The sequence below is a fragment of the Brassica napus genome, chromosome A3 (assembly GCF_020379485.1).
Source record: "Brassica napus cultivar Da-Ae chromosome A3, Da-Ae, whole genome shotgun sequence".
Classification (NCBI taxonomy): Eukaryota; Viridiplantae; Streptophyta; class Magnoliopsida; order Brassicales; family Brassicaceae; genus Brassica; species Brassica napus.
Window position 1 is genome coordinate 27,320,699 of NC_063436.1, and position 14,294 is coordinate 27,334,992.

Consider the following 14,294-nt stretch of genomic DNA (forward strand, 5'->3'; position numbering starts at 1 on the left):
TTCAACAAGACACTGCAACTATTTCAGGCTGAAAGTACAAATTGTTTTTTTTTGTATCTGCAAATGTGCTCCATCTATTGTGCGTATTAGACATTATCAGTTGTTATATAAACAGTTTACAGTAGAAACATTCTTTTTTTTTTTGATCAACCAGTAGAAACATTCAAAGCTAGAGATTCAGCGGCATCTTTTGGTAAATTCATGACCACAGCTTGGGTGACTTTTAAACCCTTTCGCTTGAAAACATAGAATTATTACTGATCCAAGTGCCATAACATGTAATTTATTACATATCGTAAGAGAAACTACAAAAAAGTAAACAATTAATGCATTTCACGTTGCTGATGAAATACTCAACATTAATGACCCATTCTGACTCATGCGCAACGATTAAACAACACATTTAAGAGACACAATAAAAAGACCCGAATTAGTAAATAAATTCGTAACCTGTAAGCGTTACCAACTTAATGAACAAAGTTTTCCTTTGTGAATTGCTCTGTTCTGGTCTAGAAGATGGCACTTAATAGACATTATGCAAGCATGAACGAAGAACGATAAAGCTGGCAGTAAGCGACAAGTATTAAGATAAAACTTCAAAGAACGTTACTAAGAAACAGAGAACTCTTTCCGCCAAGAAATTGTATGAATGATTTTGGTTTAAACTTACAAAAAGAAAGCCAAAAGATAGAAAAAGTTTTGAAGATTCTGTAGTCTATTCTTGGTCTTTGTTAATGTTTATGCTTTACCTTAAAAATGAAAAAAAAAAACTTTCTACAAGTTTGTGCTTTCTTTCTGTAATTTTTATGGATAGGTAAGAACATAAGATGGGGACTACTACTTCAAACAATCATTCAAACAACAAACATAAAAATGTAATAACAATGTCAAGGACATGTATATATACATATGGATGTGTATATCTATATTACTTCTATATCCAACAACGAGCTCTTTGCACAAGTTTGTTGTTTTGTCTACAATATCCTCAGTCTACTGCAAAATACATTGAGTCGCATTTTCAGTCTGCATCTGTTACTTCAGCTTCTATGTCCACCACTGCTGTTGAGAAACCCTTTCCTGCAAAAATCAATACACCTCTTCTCACCACTAGATCCACAAGACTTCTCAGTTTCACATTTGCACAAAGTAGAGCAGGTATTTGGGTAAGCAAGAAAGAACCTTTCTTAGGCGGAGGAGAAAACCCATTTAGGTCTTGTCCGAAAGCAGTAGTTTGGTTGGAAAATTTCACTGGTTCCTTAACGAACTTATCATCCACAACTGCATTTCCCCCAAGTACAATGCTTGAAAAAGGAGATATACAACTTTGATAAATCTAAAAGTAAAAGGATTTTCATCTTTTCACCTGAGAATGGCTGAGTGCAGAAAGGGCAAAGCTGTACTTCATCGTCCAACGATGACCTGCAGCGATTTCGATACTCAGTCAGTGGAGAGCAACAACAAAAACAACTGAGAGATATATTCTTGTGAAAGACATCCTTACTTAAATATCTGAAATTCATTTCCGCAATTAGGACACTGCACAAAGCGTAAAGAAAAGCTTAATACAACACAACATAGAAGGATATACTCAAAACACACAAGTGCTAGATAACGTTAACTCTTTCTGGAAACTCTGGAAATGCTATCTTTAAGTTAAGCTAAAGAGACAAGAAGACATACACTGCTCTGGACAATATCTCGTTGAGCCCACCAAAGAAAAGCTCCCAACCCCAAAATTGGAACAATCACCACAACCAGCTGCAGACAGATTGTAATAAACTTCAACTAACCATAGGGATACAATAAAAGACAACCAGAGAGATGGAGAGAGAGAGTTAATTATTACCCAGACGGATACAATAGCGTCGAGAACCCAACCAAGCTGACCAGTCATAGAGAGATAAGTCAAACCAATAGCCAAAGCGAGGTTCCCGAGGATTCTCCCGTTCCCGTTGTTATCTCCGCCGTTAAAGCCTAAACCTTTGTTACAGCTAACCTTAAAGACTCTTCTTTTACTACGATTAAGAGCTTTCTCTCTTGCTAGAAATCCAGTTTCTTTCAGACCCATCAGCGCTGGCCGTCTCTGACGAAGCTCAGTCAAGCAAGCTCTTAATCCCAGCTTGTTTCCGAGAAGAGAAGGACCAAAGCTCCATCCTTTGGAGCGTAGTCTAGTTCTCGGTTCCTTGTTGAAACCGTCGTGTATGGAGAAGAAGGTACAAAGGGTGAGCTGCGGAGTCGAAGCCATCATCATCTGAAAATGGGGTTTGCTTGCCGAACACCAAAGCTCAAGCAACCAACAAAAGAACAACTTTGCGATAATGTAAGTCTAATAAAAGCTAATAACAGGTACTATAACAACGCGGGGATAGCTCAGTTGGGAGAGCGTCAGACTGAAGATCTGTAGGTCCCGTGTTCGATCCACGCTCACCGCAAATATTTTTTCCTCTTAATTTTACTTGTTTGAAACGCAGCGTTTTTCACTCTTAATTTTACTTGTTTGAAACGCAGCGTTTTAGGCATGTAAGGAAAACACGAGTTTGACTTTAGAGAGAGACGTGGTTATTACTTTAAACGCAACGTTTTAGGCATGTAAAGAAAATATAACTTTTACTTTAGTTAAGGCCTAAAAGCTCAAGTTGCATTATAGTTTGAACTTTGATATGATTGAGAGAGATATCCGATTAATTTTTTTATACATCTATTAAGATTGAGTGCAAATATGGATTAAACATGTTCACTTTAACTTACTATAAGTCACATATACATTTACTTTTGATTAACAATTGTTTGTTCTAGATTGATGTATGTGGGTTCTGATTAATCTAAAAATAGCATAGATCATTTCGTTCAGTGGTCTTATATTAAGTCTACTAGGCCATACTATATATATTTTTATTTAGACAACCAGTGGTTGAATACATGTATTCAGCCGTCATATACGTTCGTGTATAGAATGTATCTCGATACAATTGATTTGAGCAATTTACAAACGTTACTTCATAATAACTGCAAGAGAGTTAGCCATCTTATGAAGAAAAATATTTGACTTTTAAACCTCTTATAAATTCACAATCGAACTCATTAATCCCCAACACAACACACCACATCCTCTCTATCCTTAAAGGTTCCACACCATAAGGATGGAGATCTCAAGAACCTCATTGGTAGTAATAATTATATCGGTAGTTTCTTGTTTATTACAGGTCAAGGCTTGGCATGGTCAGACTTACTGTGGTGGCAACGCACATCCTCGATGCCAGCTCCAGTACATCGACTGTCCTGATGAGTGCCCGACCGACTTTGATTCTTACTCTCAGAAGAAACTTTGTTGGGTTGACTGTTTTAATCCTCTTTGCATGGCCGTGTGTCGCGGTAATTAATCACCACATTAATATTTTATGAGTTGTAGACAATTTAGTAAGAGTATTCATAATATTAAAAAAAAGTGACTCGGGGTCTATGTTTATATATTAACTTAGAGTATCTCCAACCCGGTTGCAAAATTTACTGCAAAATAGAAATTATGCAGTTGTGAACAAAACAAAAAAAATGCTTTTAAAATTTGAAAGTTCAAAACAAACTTTTTATTTTGCTATGTCCAAAATCAGCTATGTTGTTACTTAACTAAATATTTATGTAGATCAATATACTTTAAATGTGCAACTACTAGAATTTCATCTGTTTGATTTTAAAGATGTTTTTTGCAATTTAAATATGATATTTGTAGGGGTAAAGCCCAACTGTGAATCCTATGGAGCGGTTTGTCTAGACCCGAGGTTTATAGGTGGTGATGGTATTGTGTTCTACTTCCATGGAAAGAGCAATGAACACTTTAGCCTCGTATCTGACCATGATGTTCAGATCAATGCTAGGTTCACTGGACATAGACCCGTTGGTCGCAGCAGAGATTTCACATGGATCCAAGCTCTCGGCTTCCTCTTCAACACCCACAAGTTCTCACTTGAGAGAACCAAAGTCGCCACTTGGGACAGCGAAGTCGACCATCTCAGGTTCACTATTGATGGACAAGATTTGGTTATCCCTGAAAAAGCTTTATTCACTTGGTAATTATAAAACTCAAATTTCACCTTCTATATCATCTTTTTGTTTTTTGTCTTTCAGCCTTTCGGTTAAGATGCTTTTAAAATGACAGTTTCTCTTAATGATGCTTCTTAATTATATTTTCATAAATTAAAACGTGTAAACCCAAGTTTTTTCATAATCGACAAAATAATTATGTTTTTAAATATTGTATTATGTATACATTTGTCATAACTTTACCATGTAAACAAACGCAAAAGCACTTACAAACAATTAATCTTTAGTCTTTTATAACTCTTGAACAACATGCACGTTCTCAGGTACTCATCCGACAAAGAGATCAAGATTGAGAGACTTACACAAAAGAACAGTGTGATCGTGACGATCAAAGACAAAGCTGAGATCATGGTCAACGTGGTTCCGGTGACCAAAGAAGACGATAGAATCCACAACTACAGATTACCTGAAGATGACTGTTTCGCCCATTTGGAAGTCCAGTTCAAGTTCATAAATCTGTCCTCGAAAGTTGATGGAATCTTGGGACGCACTTACAGACCGGATTTCAAGAACCCGGCTAAGCCCGGAGTCGCAATGCCAGTGGTGGGAGGTGAGGATAGCTTCAGGACATCTTCTCTGCTCTCTCATGATTGCAAGACTTGTTTATTTTCTGGAGAACTGGCCATTGATAGTGGCTCTGTCAAGGTGAAAAACGAATACACATTGTTAGATTGCACCCGTGTGGCGTCTTCAGGTTATGGAATCGTCTGCCGGAAGTAGTTAATGTCCAAACTTAATTTGCAAAGACAATGAAAAAGATCATAGTAAAAAAAGAAGTACTACAAGTTGTTTTATTTTGTGTAATACGTATGTGATTATTTTGTTCCTTTGTCAAAATAAGAAGAGTACTAAGCTAATTGAGAACCAAATAATGAAAAAGTAGTTGTAACTCTGTTGTTATTTACGTCGATCAAATAATTATTGATGAAATTGCGATGAACCAATTATGAAAATTCTAAACATATTGAACTCACAAACTCCCTAGTGTGGAAACATTTTAACCATTTGACCAATTAATAGATAAAAACGTTTTCTAACATTGAGGTTATGAATGATGACCGCGTACAAAGCAGAATGTAAGATACAGAGCCATCTATCGGTAAGCAAATATGCATTGTAGTTCTTGGTATGCTACATCCGTTTTGTTCAGCATGCTGTAATAATTTAGAGCCATCTATCGCTTATCTTTTATTTGAACACTAACTTCAAAAACAAACTTAATTTAGGATATAAAAAGAGGTTTTCCATACATTTAGATCTGGATACAATGTTATAATTCAGTGCTCCTATGTAGTGACCGAGAAGTGTGGATCATGCTCGTGTTAACCAGTGAATGTTACTTCTAAAGATGTTTTTCATTCTTTTTTGGAAGTCTCAAGTTTGCTATTCAATATTCACATACATTTTAATTTAAAAATGAGAAAATTATTAACTCATTAATATATACAACTTGAGAATGTTGAATGCATATGGTAACAAACAATCTCAAACAACCATTTTTTATTTAAGAATTCAAATAATCCATCAAGGTATTGTGATTCCATTTTTATTACATTTCCCTCCCATCAAAACTAATCAAGCCCTTTGCCTTTCTGGAATCCCAAGCCTAACCGAATCGGTAAAAGGCCCATATAAATCCCTATTTTATTTACATTAATTACCCACTCTACCCTCCCAAATTACACTTATTGCCTAAACTCGAATGTTTGACCCGAAAGCCCGAACCCACCATTACTCAACCCGCTCGACCTGTACCCGAAACTCTGAGTCAACTCGCTCGAGTTCATCTGCAAATTCCTCAACCCGCTCTCCGCCTCTCCCTCCGCCGCTCTAAACGCGTCGTAACCTCCGTAACCGTTACTCGCCGGAGCTAGCTCCGGGATGGGGTTAAGACCCGCTAAGCTCGCCCAGTCGAAATTCCCGTTGAGAAGCGTCCTCAGAGAATTCACCCGAGGAAGATTGAAAGACCGATCATTCATCTCCGGGAACGAGTCAAGAACGTCGTCGTGATGCGACGAAGAAGAAGACGACGACCCGTTCGTGCTGTGTTCTTCACGGCAAGGTTGAACCGGAGGAACAGCTTGTCTCTGCGTCTTCTTGTAGATTCGGCATAGTACCCAATCATCCAACTGAAAGAAAGAAAAAAAAACGAACTTTAGCGATTCTGAGTTTGATCGTGAAGAAAGTTTCAAGCTTTCGATCATGTTTTGTGTTACCTTGGAGCTTCCGTGGCTACGAGAATGCTCGACGAGGCGATACTCGTGCATGATCCAGTTCGTTTTGGTGCCTTTTGGAGCTTTTCCGGCGTAAAAAACCAGAGCTTTTTTAATCCCGACACGGTGGCCATCCGACGTGATGATTTTGTCGGTACCGGTCGCCTTCCAGTAACCCGACTCGGCTACTCTATTGGGTCTTGACCCGTTTGGATATTTCCGGTCTCTTGGACTAAAGAAGTACCATTCCTTCTCCCCAAACAAGGCCTTACCTGTACACACATACACAACAAACACCAAGAAGATGAGAAACTTTACAATAATAGCTCCTCAGGTTTAATATTTTCTCAAATAAAACCCCGAAAATTATGATTCGTAACAAATAGCACCTTAAAATAGAAAGAGTGTTTGCTTACTTGGCAAATCCCAAGGATCGAACTTGTAGAGATCGATGTCTCCGATGACTTGGAGAGAGAAATGATAGCCTGCAACTTTCCGACAGAGATACTGAACAAGAAGCTCTTCATCTGTCGGGTAAAATCTGAAACCCGGTGGTAAGCTCAACTGGGCTAACGGATCCATTTCTCTAACACCCATTTCCCCCTAACTTCGATTCTTCAGCAGACAAAACAATCTAAAAGTCTTTCGAACTCTTAAAAACCAAGAAAGTTATATGTTTATGTTTGTCGATCTTTTTTGACAAGCTGGTGATTAGCTGCTTTATATAGGCTGTGGAAAAGGTTAGGTTCTTCGAGGATAAGTACGGTCGTCCTTGTCTTACTGTTCAAAAATCTTAATACGATTTTCTTTGTGGGACCCTTTTAAACCATTGACATACTGCCACGTATATGAATCAGCCGACCTTATCAGTGAGTTGTACATTATTTCTTGGAGCCATATAAATGTGCGTAAACACATAAACGAAGATTTTCTCATGCGTAATTTATTTTACCACGAGTATGAGAACAAAAGTCCCAAGTCACTGCGGTAACTTGAGAAAACATGAACGCAGTAAATTTTCTTTTCCCCTTATTTCCTTCGTGACATTTCAACTTTCTAACCAATTCCTGAAATTCTATAGTAACTATAATTTCACCGAAGTTTTTTCAATTATTCGACAATTTGATGTCGTTCTGGTTCATGAACCGTCAGGAAAAGTCGACACGTGTTGAGACATATGTCCTTTCTTCTAGAATTCTGAAAAGCCTAACAACGATGTGTATCTATCAGAGTTCTCCATATATAATTGAGCCCGGTACGATTTAGCTTTTCATGAAGCACTAACGTTGGAGTCAGAAAAGAAAAGGAAGAAGCACTAGCTAACGCTTCGGTAGATAAATCTATTGAGCAAAAAGCCTTAATAATCAGGCTCAGACACGCGTGGAAGGGAATGTCCCACTCGTGTGAAATGTATACGTGTTAGGAGAGTTAGGCAAGGCTTGAATGAAAGAGTCAAAAGAGACGAAAAATAAGAAAAAAAAAACTTCATAAAAGATAGAAAATATTGAACAAGTGTACATACTACAAAGTTCTAACTAATAAAAATGGAATGGATACGTTAACTCGAGACACGTATTGGAGAATTATAAAATATCCGGTTTATAATTATACTGCTGAGCTTACACATGTAGACGACACAAATTAATTATCAAAAAAATGCATTTTCTAATAATTTTTTATTAATGATGCTTTTTTCCTACTTTTGATTCTTATATATTGTAAGAAGAATATTGTTTATCATTTTTTTAATTTGTATTAAATTATATTTCAATCTTCAAAGAAAATTATGTTACTATTTTGATAATGTTTTCGAAGTTTTATTTCAATAATTGTCTCATTTATTTATTTTATTATAGTTATAATTAGTTAAAAAGAGTGATTAGGGTTTCGTTCACTCAAGAAATACTATAAATGGCCTAAGAAGTTGACAAGTGAAAACAATGGACCATGCTGGACAGGTCACAACTCACAAGCCTTTATATAAATACTACATGTGACGCGCGATTCAAAGAACTCGATTCTTCTTCTTCTTGATAATTCTTTTCTCTTTTTAAAATTATTATTCAATCATTTCGTTTTCGACTGCTTTTGGATTTTAGATTTTAGTGAACGTGGAGAATTCTTGTTCACAGAGAGAGGGACATGCTCACCCATTTCTTTGTTAAGAAAATCATTTTAAATATTATCAAAGATACGACAAGTTTGGTTAAACGATTTGCATAACTGCGAAATGTCTTGATAAGAAACTCCGCAATCGCTATTCAGTAAGCGCATATTAATTATTCTTATGAACTTGACAAAAAAGTAAAAAAAAAAACATATTATATATAACGATATGGCTTTGGAGACAATGAGGTAAATTAGTCAAACCGTAACTTAATTTGTGATGATCATGAACTAATTTATTAGATTATCCCCAAATAAACACCAAACGTATAATACATTTTTTTTATAAAAGTGAAGATAAACATCATTTATGTATTTATTTTAAAATAAATAAATTCAATTATTAAAAGTTAAAATATATGGACGCGTCTAATAAGTAATTAGTGAGTTCACTGAGTTGTACACACAGTATCGCATGTCGCTAAAGTATGCTTTTTCTTTGTGAAGTTGCATGTTTATTAAAGCTTTTTTTTTTTTTTGCTAAGGATGTTAATATTATTAACTAGTAACGAAAGTGATTACAAGTGGTGAGACTTGCAATACAAAGAGCTTCAAGAAGCTAATTTGGTTGTACAAGCTGCAAAAAAAAGCTAATTTGATTACAAGAATGTTTATTAAAGCTTTAAAGGAGAAAAGGTGAGGTGATCACGAAGGTTTTATCAAAAGAAAAAGAGAAAAAGGCATGATGCTTTATAAATGCATCGCGTATGACATATGTGTACATGCATAATAATTAGACATCACTTATAACTGATTCAGAATCTGGTTTGTATATAATCCATGGGTGACTAATTGACTATTCCGTTCTGAATTTTAGGCTATTCACAAAAACTGTAAAGTGGTCGAGAGATCGATGATTTTAGACCGATCTTTTTTTCGACTAAATGACGGTATATTTAGATAGTTGTAACTTCAGCACAAGCTTTCCAACAATAAATCCATTACCTTTAGATGCTAAATAAACTTAAAACCTAAACTAAAATTTCATTAATAGACTATTATTTTATAACACAACGCTACTATGCTAGAGACTACAGAAAGCTGGCTTAATTTTTAGGTTATTTTCTTATTTGTATGGCATCTAATTTATATTAAAGATTATTCGGCTAGACCACTTGCTGATTGAAGTATCTAAAATAATGCGTTAATGATACTATATGAAGTCGATAGTATGCTTACTATGCACCACAAATTCATCAGCTAGCTGTTCGAATTTTAAAACCGCGTGAGGTCAAATATCTTTCATGTACGAATAATTTCAACGTGTTACATGTGTTGAACTTGGAACACAACCAATAAGCAAACATTGAATTGGCTTTGAACTTTTCCTTTGAACACACACAGAACATGCTCTTTACATTACTACCTAGATTCTTATATCCCTTTATTGAGATATGACTTATCATAGGACCACTTGAACCGGTCCATGTTAATCAGTACATCATAAACAAAACATAACATTAAAATATGCTAAATTATTTCAAAACATAATTCATCATATATCATTACAAATGACTCAACGAAAAAACAACATTGCAATAAGAACATATTGGTGTTATACATTCGTTCTTACTCAAAAAGTACTAAAACCCAATACAAAAAATGGAGATAGCTACATTATTAGCCAGACTTGGTTTTTCCAATCCTCATCAAAGCAATGTAAGCAACTACTCTATAACCAACAAGCATCAAAGCCAAGGCAAACGCAGAGACTAATCCACCATGAAACCCTATGTGCTTAATACCTTCAAAGTCGCCAACATAACACTTCAATTTCCCATTTTCACCACAAGGATACCACTCACTCTCCGTGTACTGACCCAATATCACCAGTTTATAGGTATAGTAACCTATTGATACGTATTTAATCCAAGAGATGAACACTGGGACATTTCGAACGTAGAATCCTCCAGCTAACAAAAACGTCAGCATTATAACTGACCCGAGTGTCGTGGCTGTCTTCTGGTCCATCACTAGGGCACCTAGGGCTAGTCCTAGCCCACCAGAGACAAGGACGTGGAGAAGAAGGATCAGAAGGGTCAGAAAGAAGTTTACAGGTTTTGGGTTTAAACCAGCCATCCAATATGTGATGATGAGAAAAATGGTTGGTAGAATAAGCTCCATTGGGAGATCCCCGACAACACGGGACATGAAGTAAGACGAGAGCCTGTACATTCCCGAGGATCGTTCTTTCTCAAGCATTTTTCTCTCTTGGGGAAACGTGAAGATTTGTTGGAAAAGTGGGAAGAACGCCCAGAAAGATGACATAAAGAACAATAGCCCTAGCTGCAACAATAACACAAGTACACATCACCTATATTTTATTTTGATAAAATGTAAATAAATTATATTACCAAAATAAAATGGTTACATATGCTAAGTTGGCCGAGTACTTCTATGGCCAAAAAAATAAACAACAGAGAAGCTAATGTTTGTTACAGTCAAGAGATGCTAACAATTAGAACCTATTAGCCATGTGAAAACCAAAGAGACAAAAGATTGATGCATCCTTTGTCATATCTACACAAAGTGTTCACATCACCTATATGTATCTACACAATGAAAATAGACCCACAAAAAGTGTATCGAGTTAAAGCTTAATACCTGATCTTGTAAGTGAGCAAGGTCCGTTTTCCACCAAAGGAGACCACATAGGAAAGACACGAACAAAACCTGACCAATCTTTAGGCCAGAGAAAGAATCATGTCGCCTTTGCTTAAGGCCTCTCTTCGAAAGAACGCAGAACTGCTGCCACCACGTTGTTGGCCAGTCTCCAAAACGTTTGGAATCTCCAAGACTCTCTACTGATTGGTTATATTGATCGTCTTGCCCTTTCAGATCATTGATAACATTGCCCAACAGATTTGTCTTGTAAACCGCAACTAGAGCTGTCTTCAAAGCCTCTGGTCTTTGAGATTCATCTGATCCAATACCTATAGATATAATATATCCATGTTTTAATATGAGACTCAACAAAGAGGAAAAAAGGCTATATATATCGAGGCTAACTTGTTTGACAAGAAACCACAACGAGAGGCTTACCGTTGGCTATATCCAAGAGAAAATCTGACGGATTAACCCTTTCAACAGATGGAGAGTACCCAACGCTAGCAAAATAATCCATAGCGTTGGATCCAAGCCCAAAGTATATCGGATTACCTTCTGATAAGAGAAGAATCTTATCAAACATATAGAACAACCTACTAGAAGGTTGATGAATTGTTGTCACGACCGTTCTTCCACCGCGAGCCAGTTCCCACAAAACGGACACAATCCTCTGAGCGGTGGTGGAATCAAGACCAGAAGTAGGCTCATCAAGAAACAACAAACTAGGGTTTATAAGAATCTCTTGCCCTATGCTAACCCTTTTCCTCTCACCACCCGAAACACCTCTCAAGAAAGGTCCTCCTATGATAGTGTTCTTACATCTATCTAGACCCAACTCAGTCACGACCGCATCAGCTTGTTTGATCTTATCTTGTTTTTTGAAAGAGTTCGGAAGCCGGAGAAGCGCAGTGAAGACTAGAGTTTCGGTAACAGTTAAGTGAGGGTAAAGAGCATCGTCTTGAGTCACGAAACCGGTGGCTCGCTTCACACCTTTGGAGAATGGCTTGTTGTTGTATGTTATGTTCCCTGTGAGCTTCCCTTTCCCTTCGCTAACCCGCCCTCCTAGAGCGGTCAATAAGCTGGTCTTGCCACTTCCTGAGGGACCGAGCATAGCCAGGATCTCTCTCGGTTTAACGATCCCATTTACACCCTTCAAGATGGTCTTATCTTCGGTTTTGCCTTTGGTTTGACCTAGCCAGCTCTTTGGTTCCTTCACCTTCACCGTGTACACAACATTCTCAAACTGCTCCAAAACAACAAGAACAAAACTGAATCAGCAGATCTGTTATATTAACACACATAAAATATTGTTATAATAATTAAATTACAATATTCGTATAACGTACATATATCCCTTCTCATACTTGTAGATACACTTACACAAATCAACACTTCTTAACCTAATGAACCACATGTGTGTTTTCCATTTAACATATGTAAAAAACTGTATATACTCATAGAGTATGTATGAGTAAATAAATTTGTATACCTTTAAAGTAATAGGAAGATTGGCCTTTTTAAAAACTGAAAAAGGAAGGGTTTGATCATCGTTATTATTCTCGATCTGAGCTTCAATATCAACAACCTCTTGATTATCCATTCCCAATATTGATCGATGCATAAATCCTCAGTCACAGGTAACTAACCGATCCAAACGAAATAAAATACTCTTCTACTAATTTAAAAACTCTTATTTGATAAACCGAATCGAGAAGGAGAGAAAGTTAAATGAAGTTTTTGGTTTTGTTGGCTCTTGGAGTTCTAGAGTCAGATCCGACAAAACTAAAACATGCAAGTCTTTTATTCAAATAAAGAGACAAAGGGTTCACGTAAGCAAAGTGAGAGCGTTTCAAGGATATATATAAGGAAGATACTTAGAAAAATGCTTCTGTTACTAAAGCACGCTTTTAGAGTGGGATGTTTGTTTCGATCCTTTGAAAAAGGAGGATTTGATTAATAAATAACAAATCAATCAGAGATTTCTACGCTTTTCTTTTGTTTTTCTTTAATAAAAAAAAATTGAAATAACAATGAAAATAAGAATCTTAAAAAACATTTTACATTACTTCAATCAACAAAAACTTTATAGTAGAATTTTTACATTACTTTATAGTAAATAAATATTTTCTAAACTAGGGAAAGAGAGCATGGGAATGGTTTCTTCCAAATCACTAATTGAAATTATTGATTTCTTTAAAATAAAATAACAAGCTTTAATTATGTAATAAATATGGCGAAGTACAAAGCTATTTTTAATAAAATAATAAGGAATAGACAAAAACAGAAAATTAACACGGAATCTAGTAGTTCATTATTTATTTGTCGTCATTAATATTACAGTCCTCAGTAATAAAATCCATACAAATGAACAACAAACTATATAGTGACATTTCACCTAAAAAACTATATAGTGATAATATGAAATTTAAATAACCATAAAATCTTTTGAAAAGTATGAAAATATTGATTCTATATTAGTTTTGAATTAATTTTCTCATCATTTTTATCAATGATATTAAAAATATAATTGGAACAAATAAAATGTTAATAATCTATAAAAATAAGTTTCTCGAAGTTTATTGATCATTCAATAAAGATTTCTATTCTCTATGATCATCCAACTATTTTATTATTTACTAACTGTACTACTAGCTCTTATATATATATTTTTATATAGTTATAATTAAATTTTATTTTTGATTGGTTCTTTTGCAACCGTTATAAACCGTCGAATATCACGTCGATATTTTATTTGGTGTAAAATGTTAATATTTGATTAATTATATGGTATCTTAGAGTTTGATTTGTTTTCTCGCAAGTGTGAATAGTACTCTTAGGGTTGCGTTTGAAATTAATATATATATTATTTCATAAGGTTTTAAGTCGTTCTAATTGGATGGTGGTTAACAAACAAGATATCTATTTCGATATATGCATCGAAACAGAACCAATAAACTAACATAAACATAATGGCAATATAAAAGATGACTGAACGTAAGAGATATTTGACCCTCCACTTAAGAAATCAAAGGTGGGAATTCGCAAGTGAAAGTAAGAGATGAGCACGCGATCAATTCATCCACTTAAAACAACTTACTGCTGTCGAAATGACATGAGTTTAATTTATTAGTGCTTGGACCTTTTTGATTGAATTGGGAGTTCCAAATTAAACCTGCATTTTCGTACTAGAGGATAAAAATTGTTTTC

At 35.6% G+C, this 14,294-nt stretch overlaps 4 protein-coding genes and 1 pseudogene across 4 annotated transcripts; 2 read left to right on the plus strand and 3 right to left on the minus strand.

Annotated features, from left to right (window-relative positions):
• Positions 1-819: 819 nt before the first annotated feature.
• LOC106440955 lies at positions 820-2,313 on the minus strand. The gene is made up of 6 exons (XM_048763983.1): positions 1,850-2,313; positions 1,684-1,761; positions 1,505-1,539; positions 1,367-1,422; positions 1,183-1,281; positions 820-1,080 (listed from the first exon to the last, which is right to left on the minus strand). Exons 1-6 carry the CDS (start codon positions 2,252-2,254, stop codon positions 1,022-1,024), a joined length of 732 nt encoding a protein of 243 aa, XP_048619940.1. The 5' UTR covers positions 2,255-2,313; the 3' UTR covers positions 820-1,021.
• Positions 2,314-2,509: 196 nt separating this feature from the next.
• Positions 2,510-5,041, plus strand: LOC106440956. The gene is made up of 3 exons (XM_013882734.3): positions 2,510-3,375; positions 3,731-4,067; positions 4,365-5,041. Exons 1-3 carry the CDS (start codon positions 3,144-3,146, stop codon positions 4,819-4,821), a joined length of 1,026 nt encoding a protein of 341 aa, XP_013738188.2. The 5' UTR covers positions 2,510-3,143; the 3' UTR covers positions 4,822-5,041.
• A 545-nt stretch (positions 5,042-5,586) lies between these two features.
• LOC106440954 (NAC domain-containing protein 72-like) lies at positions 5,587-7,040 on the minus strand. Its single transcript, XM_013882731.3, has 3 exons — positions 6,731-7,040; positions 6,318-6,586; positions 5,587-6,230 (listed from the first exon to the last, which is right to left on the minus strand). The coding sequence occupies exons 1-3, from the start codon at positions 6,909-6,911 to the stop codon at positions 5,787-5,789; spliced, it is 894 nt and encodes a 297-aa protein (XP_013738185.2). The 5' UTR covers positions 6,912-7,040; the 3' UTR covers positions 5,587-5,786.
• A 229-nt stretch (positions 7,041-7,269) lies between these two features.
• On the plus strand, positions 7,270-8,738 carry LOC111214498 (annotated as a pseudogene).
• A 930-nt stretch (positions 8,739-9,668) lies between these two features.
• Positions 9,669-12,996, minus strand: LOC106444671 (ABC transporter G family member 9). Its single transcript, XM_013886123.3, has 4 exons — positions 12,577-12,996; positions 11,523-12,330; positions 11,085-11,413; positions 9,669-10,766 (listed from the first exon to the last, which is right to left on the minus strand). Exons 1-4 carry the CDS (start codon positions 12,706-12,708, stop codon positions 10,101-10,103), a joined length of 1,935 nt encoding a protein of 644 aa, XP_013741577.2. The 5' UTR covers positions 12,709-12,996; the 3' UTR covers positions 9,669-10,100.
• Positions 12,997-14,294: the final 1,298 nt, after the last annotated feature.